Here is a 15319-nt window from a genome sequence, read left to right on the forward strand (position 1 = left end):
ATAACAGAATTTGCCAAAGGGAGATATCTATTAAAAGTACAATAGCTTCCACAGTACTAGTGAAAGGACAGTTATTACAATCAACTGAAAAATATTGTGATTTGGCACTTGAGAACTCAGTCAGAAAGTAGTCTTGGAACAGGAATAAAATGTCTTACCTGGATACTTTCCAAATAGGCATAACTTCTAGAAGTTGGTTCAGATAAAACTGACTGTGGTCATCTTCATGCTGTAGACAGCAGAATATATTAATATTTATAGAGCGAATAGGAACGAATACCAGATAAAAATAGGTCCATAACTTCCTGCTGTCATTTTATTCACCTCTTTTGATAACTCTCATTTATCATTTTAATACTTTGTTTTAAAGACCTTATAAGACTCTCCTCAACTGTATAAGCATTCTTTTCAAAAGTCAAACAGAAAGCTGAGCTTTGGTTGAGGATAAACCCCAAGGATAGTTGAAAAACATCCTGCCATCACCAAGGTCAAACATTAATTTCTCCCAGCAGGAAGGCAGTTTTTCAGACACCAGTTCTCCCACATACGTGCACATTTTCTTTACATTTAGGCCACAAATCCGTGGCAGTATAAGACTTGACAGCTTGCCACATTGGCCGGCAGACACAGAATGGACTCCTCCTTTTTTCAGATTTTCCATACCTTGCCACCAAAACGTCAGCATAAGAGAACCTTCCATCTCATGAACATTCAATTATGCTGATGAAAGACAACTACTGATAGGTGTAAGTTCCAGGAGTTATCAGATGGCACTGTATTTTTCTCCCAAGATGAGCAGGAACTACTCATCTTAAACTATGAGTCCTCTGGTCCACATGTATGCATGCACACACACACACACACACACACACACACACACACACACACACACACACCCACACACACACACTCACGTCATAACTCCTTGATTAGCTCTTCTGGAATGGGCATCCATGAAAACCCTATGCAAGTCTGCAGAAAATGCAAATATACTCCATCATAATTGCACTTTTTCACCACACAGTGATGTTAAGTTTGACAGCTGAATGAGTCCCTCCATGCCTGGGGTGCATGTAATCCTGTATGTCAGTACACACACAATGTATTTTTAAAGCTGCCTATTAGAATTTCTGACAGAAAACATCAGAAGGAAAACCTTTACATGGCTTAAGGTCAAAGGTAAATTAATTTTTATATTGGGTTGTATTGTGAGAAAGAAGAAGGAAACTAAGTAACATGGAAAGAATAAGGTTATTGTTATAATACCTTGAGTGCATGCTATGAAAAAAGAATGCTTTGTAGAAATGCTAAGGAGCTTGAAAACATGAGGCTTACTCAGTAGGAATTTACCTCTAGAGTCAATGGCTGATGAAATCTGAAAGTATCATAGTGGTTAAGACAAATTTTTCTGCAGTAGAGAAAGCAAAACTTTAGGCATGGAGAGGACAGTGAAAGGGAAGGGAAAATAGAGAGTGAAAACCAGAGCCAGAATAGAGATAGTCAGATTTGAAGTGTAGTATTTGGCATTTGCCTTATTTCAGAAGTTAAAACCAAAGCGGCATATAAATAATATGACTTATTTGAATCTTTCTGAATAGCATAATCATATTCATTTAAAAACCACTTTACTTGGCTTCCAGAGATACTTTTGGGGGAGGGGGAATTGTCCATTGTCATACAGTGACTTAACAAGAAAAAAATTTTATCTAAAGGATCTCAAAGAGTTGGAGGAAAGTTTGAGCAGTTGTCCATGGAATATATTGTGCAATTTATTTTTCTCCAAAAGTGAGGGCCATACCTTTGTCTTAAGAAAAACATAAAGGTATTTTTTTCTTTTTTTTCATACAGAAATCTATTGCTGTAAATGTTTTGTGAATGTTTCCTTGAACTAGAAAGAAATCTTAATTTTATGATTAATGTCTACAATGTTGGCAATACTTTTGATCAAACTTGAGAGAAAGGAAGAAAAAATTTTTAAAAAGTGTCAGCCATTCACATCACTTCTAATCAAGACAGGAATTTAAAAATTTTGAAATATAGGATGATTTCTAAAGACTGTCAAGGTGTTTTATGAATAATCTCATGGAACATGAATTAAATCACTATATATCAGTGTAATAGAAGTGAGTTTAAAATAGAAAAGCCATCTAAGATGAATTGAGCTTTGCAATGCCTTTTACAATTAGAATACTCTGAAATATCTACTGAAAGTTGATGGTGTCAATAAATTTAATAGAATGATAGCTATCATTATATTCCTAATATTATATAAAAAGAATATTATCAAGCCAATTTTATGTTGTTTTACTAGAAAGAAAATTTAATTATTCATAAATGTTTAGCTTACAGCTGAAATTATGAAAATCATAGATAATTTTGACATTATTTTAAATAATAAGAGAGAAGACCATTCACCATTCCCTTACCATAGATATATAAAAGAAAAAAAATCGTTGGTCATTTATTTTAAATATAGCAATTCAGACCATGAAGAAGGGTCACAAATTGATAAACTTTCTCAGTTATATTAAATTAATCAGCATACTATGTCTATTCCTGAAAGAATATTTTATAAAACAAGGCAATTATTATTATTATTTTTTATTTTCTTCAAATACAAGGTTTTCAATTGAAATTATAATCTAATCTACTCAATGGGTATTAAAAGTTTACAAGAAAAGTGTGATGCATCAGATTGCAACATATACATCATTTTGACATAACACACCAATGTCTATGCTCCTCAATATTTTCAATATCATGAGTAAATTTTTGAAATTTTAAGTGTCTTAACTAACATTAATAAAGTTTTACAGTTTTTAATAGTAAAAGACTAAAATATCATATAGTCTAACATCCTATTGTTTTTGCTTTAGGGCTGTTATGAATTAATACATGTAAAGCCCTAATAACAGTGCCTGGCACCTAATATATACTTAATGTGGTTAATTATCATTGAATACCTATCATGGCCCAGACATTGGGGTATGTGGATAAAGCTGTGGAAAACAAAACAACACCAAAAAAACATAAGGGTAGAATTTTGACTAATTGCTCTGAAACCACATCTAAAACTTTTGAGTGTAGCCCATAAGTTCTAAGTGTTTTTGTAATATAAATTGGTAGCATAAGGTATGTGAAGACTCACTGACTGGGCTCAAATCCAAGGTCCTCTACTTACCAGCTCCATGAATGTGACCTGAGGAAAGTCATGAGCACGCTGGGGTTTAGTGTCCTTATTTATTTATTTTTTTTGCTGTACGCGGGCCTCTCACTGTTGTGGCCTCTCCCGTTGCGGAGCACGGGCTCCGGACGGGCAGGCTCAGCGGCCTTGGCTCACGGGCCCAGCCGCTCCGTGGCATGTGGGATCTTCCCGGACTGGGGCACGAACCCGCATCCCCTGCATCGGCAGGCGGACTCTCAACCACTGCGCCACCAGGGAAGCCCTAGTGTCCTTATTTTTAATAATATTTGACACGTGGAATTGTAGAGAGTAAATATGATAGAAATATTTAAGTTTCAGATGTAAAATATATGCTGGATACATATTACATCAAAATAGTGGAGTTATATGCATTTCAGAATAAACCTTAATTTACATGAAACTGAAATATGTGTGATTTGTGAATTACTACCAATGTGATAGTTTCTTTTTTCTTTAACAATATACAACTTCTAAACAAGTAGAAATTTGAATTATACATTTTCTCTCCCACCCCCCATTTAAATGAAACATGATAATTTCAGTCTTTTCATCAACACTGAGGACAATTTGAAGACTCTTAGATTTATTAATACTGAGGGTATTAGTTGTACTTTATAATGTTTCTTTGTGGAGAGTTCAGATGCATGGCCCTGGAGCTGTCAACACTGGCTGAGCTGGGTACCAATTCCAAAAGACATTTCTAAACAACTCTCTTTTGGCCTCATTATGTTATGTTCCACATAGATATATTGCAACCTAATGCACCACCTGACACTTTTTATGATGAAGCACCTCAGACTAGAAAAAAAAAGTCATGCACTGGAAGTCTGTTATCTGATGTAAATGACAGGGTGATGGGATTTTTGCCTAAAGCAGGTAATTGGAAGATTCTACAGATAAAAACTGCTAAAATATCAAAGTTTACTGCATACTGTGCAATTTGGGTTTGAAGTAACTCAAGACACCACACAGGGAATAAAATTTATATCTAACACCATGAAACTGTCATTAAAGCACAGTAATCCCTTTCTAAGTAGTTTTATTATATATATTATGAATATTAATCTGTCCTGATTTAAACTGTGTTGACACCACCGTAGTCTTCAGATAGAACAAGAGTTGTGTTATTTTTCTTCCTTCCATGGTTTCCCCTTTACTTTTTCTATTCCATTCATTTCCTGGTGGATTCATGGATAGTATGAATAAGATAACATTAATAAGTTACTCATAAATGATTTTTCAAGAGACTAGTAGATTTATCATACTGAGGTTGCAGTAGTGTGTTCATGTAATTGCTTCAGTCCAAATTGTTAACAGACATAAAGATAAATATTATGTTTCAGTAAATATACTCAAATAAATATGTATTCATTAAACATATTTTAATCACAAAATGGCAACAATCCGTAAGGATGGGAATATTATCCTTAAAGTAATACATTTGCTAATTGAAACCAAAGCTAAGAAAGTCTTACCTTTCGAGATAACTTTCCTGGAGATTCCCTATTTTTCTGTAGATTAAGTTGAATAACAGATTTATTTTTCTGAAATATTCTGTGGCTTCCCAAATAGTGATCGCTGAAAGAGAAAAAAAATATACAGTTACTTCCTCCTATAATTTCCCCAAGTATATGTTCTCCTCCCTGACTTGATTTGCTTTTATTTTTGAAACTTAGTCTGGTTAAAAGTTTTATATCTATCCCTAGTTTTATTTATATCTATCTATCTACCTATCTATCTACTACCTATCTATCTATCTACCTATCTATCTATCATCTATCTAATATGTATATATACGTATATCTCTCCTCATATTTTTTAAAATATTTTATTTATTTATTTATTATTTATGTATTTTGGCTGCACCGGGTCTTAACTGCAGCATGCGGGATCTTTAGTGGCAGCATGTGACTTCTTAGTTGCAGCATGTGGACTCTTAGTTGTGGCATGCATGCGGGATCTAGTTTCCTGACCAGGGATCAAACCCCGGGCCCCTGCATTGGGAGTTCGGAGTCCTACCCACTGGACCACCAGGGAGATCCTTCCTCATATTGTTTTAAATGACAAGATATTATACGTATTTTCAAATGCATTACGTTAGAAGATGACTAGACACATTTAGAATAGACATAATAAAGAATACTTAACATATTCGAAGTTACTTTCACCCAGCCATCGCAAAGCTGAGGACAACATGCTTCTGGGAGGTCTAAGTGATGTCACAAAGTGTTTGTGGGGACCACTGTATTAAGGAAGCAGAGCCATGTGGTAGAAATCTCATTGGCTTTAGAGACAGATTTACTAGCTTTGTGACCTTAGACCAATTAAACTGTCTGAAACTCAGTATTTTCCTTTTTAGAGTTGGGATATTAATGTCTACGTCAAAGGTTTGACAAGCAGATTAAACAAAAAATATCCTTACACATTTCAGAAATTTCTAATGGTGTAATTATATTTTCCCTCTCCCTCCCTCCCTCCCTCCCTTCCTTCCTCTCTCTGTAAATATTTCCTAATCACAAATTAAATGATGAGCAGAATGAATTACTGATTCACCACAGTGTTTGGAATACAATCTGATTCCACTTCTTTTAAATGAAAGGCTTTTATTATATGATCTCCTTTATAGATTTAAATTTTGATATTTATAGTGACTTAGTCATTAAAAAGGATGAATTATGTTAATGTAGCACATAACATAATGTAGAATTATGTTAAATACATGAAAGATTTCAGGAGAAAAAAAACACTCATTAAAAATTTGGGGCCCTTCAGGTGATGTATTCATTTATCTGGAAAACCCATTAGATGTTTGGGACCACCTATTTCTAACAATGTCCGACAGATAGAGCATTACTCTGTTGATATCTACTATATTCTCTGTAAATGTTATTTTGACAACTGCTATTTTAAGAAAATCCAACACCTATCCATTTTGGTGAGTGTTAGTGTTCACAGCATGTGTTCCCCCTTCTATTCCCATTCCTCCCATTAGTCTAAACTAGATTCCTGTTCCATTGCTATCTTAGGGCTCTTATATTGTTCCTTGAGTTATTTCTACTGTGAGTCCAGACATAAGACATGGCCAGTGTATTCCCTGAGTTTCTGGAATCATTGATTCCTGCCTTCCTCCAAGGGCCATTCTCATATTCTGTCACGTATACTCAGGTTCCTCTCGTTTCATTTCCCCCAACCCTAATTCTTCTTTCCACACTTAGAATTCTGTTTTCCTCTTCCTATTCTGGGAACCACTTGAAGAGCAGTGACCCACTTTGCTCTCAAAGCTTCCTTTTCTTCAATGTGTTGAAGTCTGGACTTGACCCCAGTACAGTGAATTCAACCTCAGATATGGCTACTGCTTTCCTGAACTACCTTATTTTACCCACCTGTATGTATGTCCCTTAGTAGGCTTACCAGATAAAATAGATGTCCAATAGATATGAATTTCAGATAACAATGAATAAAAATTTTTAGTATAAATACATTTTGTATAATATTCGATCCATACTTATACTAAGAAAAATTGGAATTTTTGAAATTCAAATTTAACTGAACATTCTATATTTTTATTTGCTAAATCTGTCAATTCAACTCCCTTCTAAAAGTAGGTCCTAGTTCTTCCCTTATCTTTGCCTCACTCTGTATTTGTGGGTGTGTGGCAGGGGTAGGGTCTGGGTAATTATCAGATTTTGGGTAACTTTGGAAGGAATATTTCCTCTATAAATTTTCTTTTTTTGTTTTAAGTTACATTATAGGAATATAGTCTAAGAGAAAACATTTGAATTGTACTAAATTGTGCAAAACAAAAAGGTTTAAAAATTATTTCCCTTTTTCCAAAATAAGTTACCAAGAGTTTATTGCACTTTTTTTAATAGGCTAACATAAATGGCCAACCACATACATTTATGTTAAAATGAGATCAATTTTATTTTAGCTGTGTCTCTAACCTTAGATAAACTTCTTTTAACTTATTTTCTGAGACTTTGCTTCCTAATCAGAAAATTTAAAGTACTCCATTCATAGCAATACCATCTGCTATGTTATTATAGGTTGTATTAACCATATTTGTTTTTAAATTTTTTTCCTTCATTTTTTGGTATTATTTGAGTCCTGAGTCTCTTTTTTCTCTATCTTTACAGGCTTAGGAGACATAATTAATTTTAATCTTCTACTGGTTACCTAATTTTTTTCTAGTAAAACATATCTTAAATCTTTTCCGTTGCAACCTCAATCATTATTTATATCACACTCTCAAATAAATCTTAGAGCTTAATATGACTTTAATTCGGTTCTCTTTCATTATGCTACAATTGCCCAAGTAGAAATCATTTCAAATTTTTTCCAGATTCTTTTATAATTTACCTGATGAAATCGAGAAAAGTAGTAGATCAGTTGATCCAAAAAGTTATTAGGTATGAGAATTATAAAAAAGACATATCTTAATATACTTTACTTTTAAACTAAAAATAGTTAAATAGCCTGTCAATAAGCAAAGTTTTGTTGCTAGAATAAAGAAAGCTGTTGATATAGGATGAAGGGTCTGTTGATTACAGTTTTGTGCCTTTCTGTCATAAACCAAACCTATAAGTAATTATCTTTAATTTCCAGCTCCAGCTTCTTTAATGAGGAACATATACTTGAAGTTGAGGAACAACCTGAATGGAGAATTGGTTTAGATTCCTATGATTATTCTAATCTCTTGAAGTTGTTTCTTCCACACTTAATTCAGCAGTAGTAGTTTTTAATGATCTGTCTGGAATGCATTTGTTGAGTAAAGAGGGATATACAGCTCCAATTTTAGACATTTTTTCAACATAATAACAATTTGCCCGAACATCCCTAATTAATGAGGACATCTTTTCATCTCTGACTTACTATATTTATCACATGAACAATTTTCATAAATATCTGTTTCTGGACAACTTTATTTCTTTCCAATATTTTTGCTTCCTTTAACTTTCTTATCCTAATGTGATATCTAGGATGCTTGGCACACTGTTCAATAGTAGTAATGAAAATAGACATCCTTCTCTTTTTCTTGACTTTATAGAGAATGCATAGAATGATGAACAAATACGATATTTACTGTGTCCCTGGTACATACTTTTATTGTCTGTTTTGTTAATGATTTTTTTAAATTATGAATAAGCTTCAGATTTTATTTAATGAGTTTTCTGCATCTACTGGATACATCATATTGAGAAGATCATTTTTTTCCTTGAATATGTTAATATATTAATTAAAAATCAGTAGATTTTTCCAATGTATAAGTATAATTATCTTTACATTCTTGGGTAGATGCATCTACTGGTAGATTTAATTTGCAATTTTTAAAGTTTCTTTTTTCTACATAGAAAAATTTAGATTGGCCTATAATCTTAATGTTTTGTGTTTAATCTTTGTTTTAGGCATTACAATTAAACTAGCCTTGTAAACTGCATACACCTTTTTCTCAGTCCTGGAACAGTTCATATAATTGAGAATTATCCATTCCCTCAAAGTTTGGTGCAATTTGCCTAAAACTTCATTTTCTGCTCCCCACTGCTCTTTGTTGTATTTCATATTTATACTTCTTGAGCTAATTTTGAAATTCATGATTCCTTAGGAAATTGTCTATTTTTTTACAAAGCTGTCAGACAGATGTCCCAAGTCCCTTCTATTTTAAATATCTTTTGACATTTACCTGGGATCTCTACAATCCGTTTGCAGTCATTTTTTCCTTTGTGTGCTATCACTCTTTCTTGTTTTACCAGAAGGTTTTTTATTAATATTTTTCCTGTCATTTCATGAGAATTTTGGTGGGCTGGTGGGTGTATTTGCATTTTCAGTCTAATGTATTAATCCAGTTCTGAAGATATATAATTATCGTTTTAATTATGGGAATAATTTTGCATGACGAGAGAGCTCAAAAACTGGAAAGGAAGGGCTTTTCTGGTCTAACTCTCTCATTTTTCAAGTAAGGACATTGGGTTCAACCAAATAAGACCAGAGATTAGAACATAAATATTTGGAGTAAATATAGCGTACTTGAAGTTTACTTATAGATTCTAGCATTCCTGTTATAATGTGATGCACGTGTTTCTTCTTGTAAAAGGGGGGATTGAGGTGTTCTGCAAATTGTGGACTAAAAATAAAAGATCTCATGGGAAAATAGGGCTGGAAGAGACCACTCAAATCAATACAGGTCTCTAAGCAGAGTGTGTGCGCTTGTGCGCACACACACACACACACACACACACACACACACACACCCCTTAGTACAAAAAGACACATCTAATTTCAAAAATTTAAAGACATACTATAGTAAATAACAGACCTGGTTTTTAAAAATGTCTTTAGCTTGGTGGAAGAGGATATAAGAAAGGTTTTTGATGCTGCTGAATATAGAGATGAGGGCAAAATGTACAAAAATTGTGGAGAATTCTTCAGTAAACATTTTCAAGACAGCGCCTGAGACCAAGTTGAGAAAAAAAATGCATGTTGGGTGAATGGTCACTGGTCACTGGTATACTACTGTCGCCCTCAGCAGCTTCATGTGTACTTTGCATTCAGCCACTGTTACTTGGTGGAGCAAAACATTCATATGCCAGAAAAATTTACCAGTATGAAGGTGACTACTCTGAATAAACTAATTCATGTTACAGAATTATGTCATATTGCAGAAGAATTTGTACTTGGTACATCTTTTTTTGGGATATCATGTTTAAAATACTAAACAGTCCTTTTTGTGTGTGTTAGCAATAACAAAAACTATTACTGTGCCATGTCCCTTAAGATTAAGTCTCTGATGTTATTGAAAGGACTACAGATCCTTCAATAACCCTCACACTTTCTAAGAGCTGGAAACTACTGTTCACCACTTTACCATAACTCTGTTTGGCAAGACCACCATTTTGATTAATTTGTCTTTGATGATCAAGGGCTACACTATTCAATATTGTAACTCTTAGACACTTTTGGCTACTGAGCACTTGCAATGTGGCTATCTGAATTAAGATGTGCTGTAAGCATAAAATACACACTGAATTTTGAAGACTTAGCATAAAAAAGGAATAGAAAACATCTCAATATGTTTTTAATTCTGATTACATGGTTAAATGATAATGTGTTTGGTATATTGAGCTAAATAAAATATTACATTAGGGAATTCCCTGTCGGTCCAGTGGTTAGGACTCAGTGCTTTCACTGGCAAGGGTGCAGGTTCAATCCCTGGTCTGGGAACTAAGATCCCGCAGGCCAGATGTCATGGCCAAAAGAAACAGAAAAATTACACTGAAATTTATTTCCACCTGTTTCTTTTTATTTATTTTTTTAATGTGGCTAGTAGAAAACTCAGTTATGTGGCCCACATTATATTTCTATTAGACAATGTTGATCTACAGAAAATGAAAGAGAAGAGAGAAAAAGAAAATAAAGCATTAAAGAATAGAAAGAAAGGTGGTAGGTAGAATTTAGTTAGTAAATGGGATAAGGAAAATTAAATTTCTGTTCAAGGACTCTAGGTATTGGAAAAATATGGGAAGAAAGACTACCACATCAAGAGAAGGAGAATTGAAAAATATTAAAAATATTGCTGCTAAGGTGGGTAATGTGGCAGAGTTTGAGCACTAAGAGAACTGGCCGCAGTAGGTATTACTATGCTTATAATGTGAACATTGGTATTTTCTATCTCAGATTATACAAACCAGGTGTTTTTCTCAATCTGGTAACATTTCAAATATGGGTGCTTAGTAGTTTTATTTAATAATAATGTAAAAAACTTCAACTCAATCTCTATGATACAATCAAAAGTTTAGTTTTTTCTTCATATATACTCGTAAATAAAAATTCTGCACATCCATTTATTTATTCTCTCAACAAATATTTGATTCCAGCTATGTGCTTGTTGCTATCTTAGGAACTGTTTTCTGAATATAACTGTCATTTAAGATGAACATCAAAAGGCTGAATCCTTGTACATAATTACTCCTATTTCCTATTCATAAGTAGCTCATATTATTTTAAAGTTTATCACATGAGCAGTTTATACATGGAAATATGTATATATTAAGAGATTAATAATATTAACACCAAAAAGCCACGTGCAGATACTTTAAATTTGTCCTACAGGCAAAAAAGACATCCTAAATAATGTCCAACCTATGAATACTGATTCAGCCTAAGAACTCCTTGAAAACTCACATTTATCAACATTACTCTTTCATCAGGATGAATACATATTCTTATTTTATAGGATCACTAGATCTAAATTTTCTCCATTCTGATGTATAGGAAGTAGTCACAGAGATGTTTTGTGAAATATTACAGTCATAGGTAGAAAAAAGTATTTTAATTTTATCTTACAAATATTGAGAGTCAGGATTGCTGACAGCTATTAAATGTTTCTTTAAGAAAACTCAGTAATTAAGCTGACTTTTAATACTTTGGTTGACTAAGAAATGTAAGCTGAGTACGATAAGACATTAAAATATTAATAATACAATAGTACTCCACAGAGTACTTTTCAGGTACTTATTTATGTACACACACATGAACACACACACATGCACACCCACACATTCCTTTGGTATTTGCCACTTAAAAATTTCTATGATGTTATATTGATATCTACCATATCTTTAGTTCCAGTGAGCTTTGTAACTAGTGGAAATGCCCTGGATTTTATGCTTAAAGTGGTATTTATTGCTGGCTCAGCATAGATAAATATCAGCGATATGTTGTTTTCCTCAACCAGTGCTCCTCTCATTTATAGTTATTTTGCTTTCAGGGGAACCTTGAGTAAGAAAGTTAAACTTCATGACTTGGAGAGACAAGCATAGGGGAAATTCTAAAACTATAGCTCACAGCCATGGGGTGGTTAGTTGAGGAGGGTCATGGTTTTGAACAGAGGCCTTCGATGGAGCATAAATGGATACCAACAGCAACTACTCAAGGGAAAACTGGACGTAAAAGATCTTGCCCCATTTTTTTAAATTCCCTCCAGCCTGTAAAAAGGCAACTATCCCTAGTGCTTCTTCACTTGAATATGGCTGTATTCCTTTATGTATATAGTATACATACTTTTTTAAATTCAAAAATAAAATGAAATTGAACATATTGCAAGGGATTTTTTTTTAATCTAGAGGAAAAGTTTTATAACAACTTCCAATTTTACAGTGCCTCCTCTATTAAGCTATGTATGCATAAAAGAAAAGTAGGGCTTCCCTGGTCGCGCAGTGGTTAAGAATCCGCCTGCCAGTGCAGGGAACACGGATTGAGCCCTGGTCCAGGAAGATCTCACATGCTGCGGAGCAGCTAAGCCCATGCGCCACAACTACTGAGCCTGTGCTTTAGAGCCCGTGAGCTACAACTACTGAAGCCCGGCACCTAGAGCCCAAGCTCTGCAACAAGAGAAGCCACTGCAATTAGAAGCCACGCACCGCAACAAAGAGTAGCCCCCACTCGCCACAACTAGAGAAAGCCCGTGTGCAGCAACAAAGACCTAACGCAGCCAAAAAAAAAAGAAAAAAGAAAAGTAACAACAGTCTATATAAATGAAGTTAATTAAGACAGAGGGTCAGGACTTCCCCGGTGGCGCAGTGTTTAAGAATCCACTTGCTTAATGGGGACAAGGGTTTGATTCCTGGTCCGGGAAGATCCCACATGCCACGGAGCAACTAAGACCATGAGCCACAACTACTGAGCCTGTGTGCTACAACTACTGAAGCCCGTGTGCCTAGAGCCTGTGCTCCAAAACAAGAGAAGCCACCACAATGAGCAGCCCGTTGACCGCAATGATGAGTAGCCCCTGCTCGCTGCAACTAGAGAAAGACCACACGCAGCAATGAAGACCCAACACAGGCACCAAAAAAAAAAAAAAAAAAAGAGGGTCAATAAGAAAGAAACACAGCAGTGAAACTGGAACTTTGTATCTTTTGCAAAAATATATACTGAGCTCCAGGAAGTTTTTTTTGAGTTATTTTATGTAAAATTTGTAATATAGTCACCAACTTAGGAGATCAAAAATATGGATTTTATTCCATTTCAAGTTTCATTTTTCACACAAATGTCCAGAGAAGAAACATTCTGTGGATTTTCCTAATACAAAATATTCAAGAACTAAGATTAAAATAGCATATGTAAGCCTTATTAAAGTGATATTGGCTAATTTGAAATATTATGTAATTCAGGTATTCTTAGCTAATAATTTCTTTACCTTGTTTAAGATAAATAGAGCACTAGGCTATTTAAACCTCAATTAATTCAAAATTAGGGGGATTAATAATTCTTAGCTTTTAGAAGTAAACAAGACTTGAGTAAGCAAAAATAACTTGATAGATGCATGTTGGCTATTACAGTTTTAGGTATAATAAAATTAAATTATATACCTGCATTTTGTTCTGATTTGCCTTGTCTTCATGAAAAAATCATGCAATAGCTTTGTGACTGTTTTCATCAAGTCTGTTGGTTAATGATGCTTGCACAATCATAAAGCTTTAAAAAAAGCATGGAGCTGAAATACGCTATAATTTTTACATGTTTCTTTCAATAATAAACATCTTTATTTAGTGTAAGCTCTTTGGGGAATTGCTTTCAAATGAAGATATGTATAGAGTATTCACATACTAGGACATTTGTTCTAGTACAGTTACTGGCTAGAACCAAATGCAAGTTTGTATATATTACTATTATTAATTTTTAGTTAACTATTTATTAAAGATAGCAACCAAAGTTAATTTTAAAGTGTTAGGAAGAATACTTTGAAGGAGATCCAAAACTAAACTGAAGTAACTCAAGATACTCTTAATGAATGATTTATTAACAGAACATGTTTTCATTATTGTGTGTGAGAGCTCTCAAAGTGATGATATTCCTTCCTATACTCTGACATGGTTCTGTGATTTTTATAAGAAGAAAGCAAAGTTATGTAAAAGAGAAACACACCTTAATCTATTTATTTGCTCAAAGTAAATCTAAAAAGTTATAACAGATTAGATTATAATATTGTAATTCTTAGCTGTTCTGAATGTGCTGAAACTAATCAATTTGTTCCAGTTTGCTAAATGAAATCCTTAATTTCATTGAGAATAAAAAGACTCATTCCACACCACCCCAGGAATATATGTAACTGAGTTTTTTTTTTTTTTCGGTAAGCGGGCCTCTCACTGTTGTGGCCTCTCCCATTGCGGAGCACAGGCTCCGGACGCTCAGGCTCAGTGGCCATGGCTCACAGTTCCCAGCTGCTCCGTGGCATGTGGGATCCTCCCGGACCGGGCACGAACCCGTGTCCCCTTCATCGGCAGGCGGACTCTCAACCACTGCGCCACCAGGGAAGCCCTGTAACTGAGTTTTTACTGCTAATGAGTATAATCTATTACCTTAAACTTTATAAAATATTACCTAGCCTTTTCCTCACTGGTACTTAATAGTCTGACTTTTACTTTGAATAAAAGGCAATTCCAATTTATAATCTAGTGTTTAAAGAATAAATTAATACTAATTGGAATGAGATTAGCTAAAACATTTTTTAACCTAGAAGTTTTCTTAAGATTATTAAAAAATTCTGATTAGATTTAATTTTTGAAGAGGATTTTCTTACTCTAGTCAAAGAAATTCAACATTTTCTCTCCTAGGAGAGGTCAGGAAAGAGAAAAGGGACTCCAGAGTAGAAAACCAGATCAGACTAATCAATGCTGGTGGTGAATCAAGAGGTAGATACTGTTTCTTAATTTAGATTTAAGAATATATATGACAGTTTCAAAGTAAGATTTTTAATTACCATAGGTTTTCTTTTTCTTTTCTTTTACATTTTTTAGTACTTGACAAGAGTCAATTAAATAATAAAAGTTTTCTTTTGTCTTGTTTAAGTCAAGGATGTAAAACGTGGCCATAACTGTAAGCAATAGGCCCAAGCAGAATTTTCAAGAAGAATTATTTACTTTCTCCTTATGCGGCTTACTATTGACAATGCAGTCATGATTTATTCAACTATAGCTTTTAGGTACAGTACATTTTATTTATTCTGCAGTACAGAAGCTGGTAAGGAAAATTGTTTTTAAGTTGAATTAGAAAGTAAGACTTATAGCAAGATTTTTGAGAAAAGAAATTACTCAAATCACATAGATTAGGAGTAAGAAA

At 33.9% G+C, this 15319-nt stretch overlaps 1 protein-coding gene across 2 annotated transcripts in view; it reads right to left on the minus strand.

Moving 5' to 3' along the window:
* PIK3C2G (phosphatidylinositol-4-phosphate 3-kinase catalytic subunit type 2 gamma) overlaps nucleotides 1–15319 on the minus strand; it is a 328570-nt gene that overhangs the window by 291425 nt on the left and 21826 nt on the right. For both annotated transcript variants that reach the window (XM_060305870.2, XM_030841385.3), the window contains exons 5-6: nucleotides 4681–4783; nucleotides 159–229 (exon numbers count right to left, since the gene is read on the minus strand). In XM_060305870.2, coding sequence (XP_060161853.1) covers nucleotides 159–229; nucleotides 4681–4783 — 174 coding nt within the window. The remainder of the gene's footprint in view (nucleotides 1–158; nucleotides 230–4680; nucleotides 4784–15319) is intronic.

This window comes from Globicephala melas, chromosome 10, assembly GCF_963455315.2.
Source record: "Globicephala melas chromosome 10, mGloMel1.2, whole genome shotgun sequence".
Taxonomy (NCBI): Eukaryota; Metazoa; Chordata; class Mammalia; order Artiodactyla; family Delphinidae; genus Globicephala; species Globicephala melas.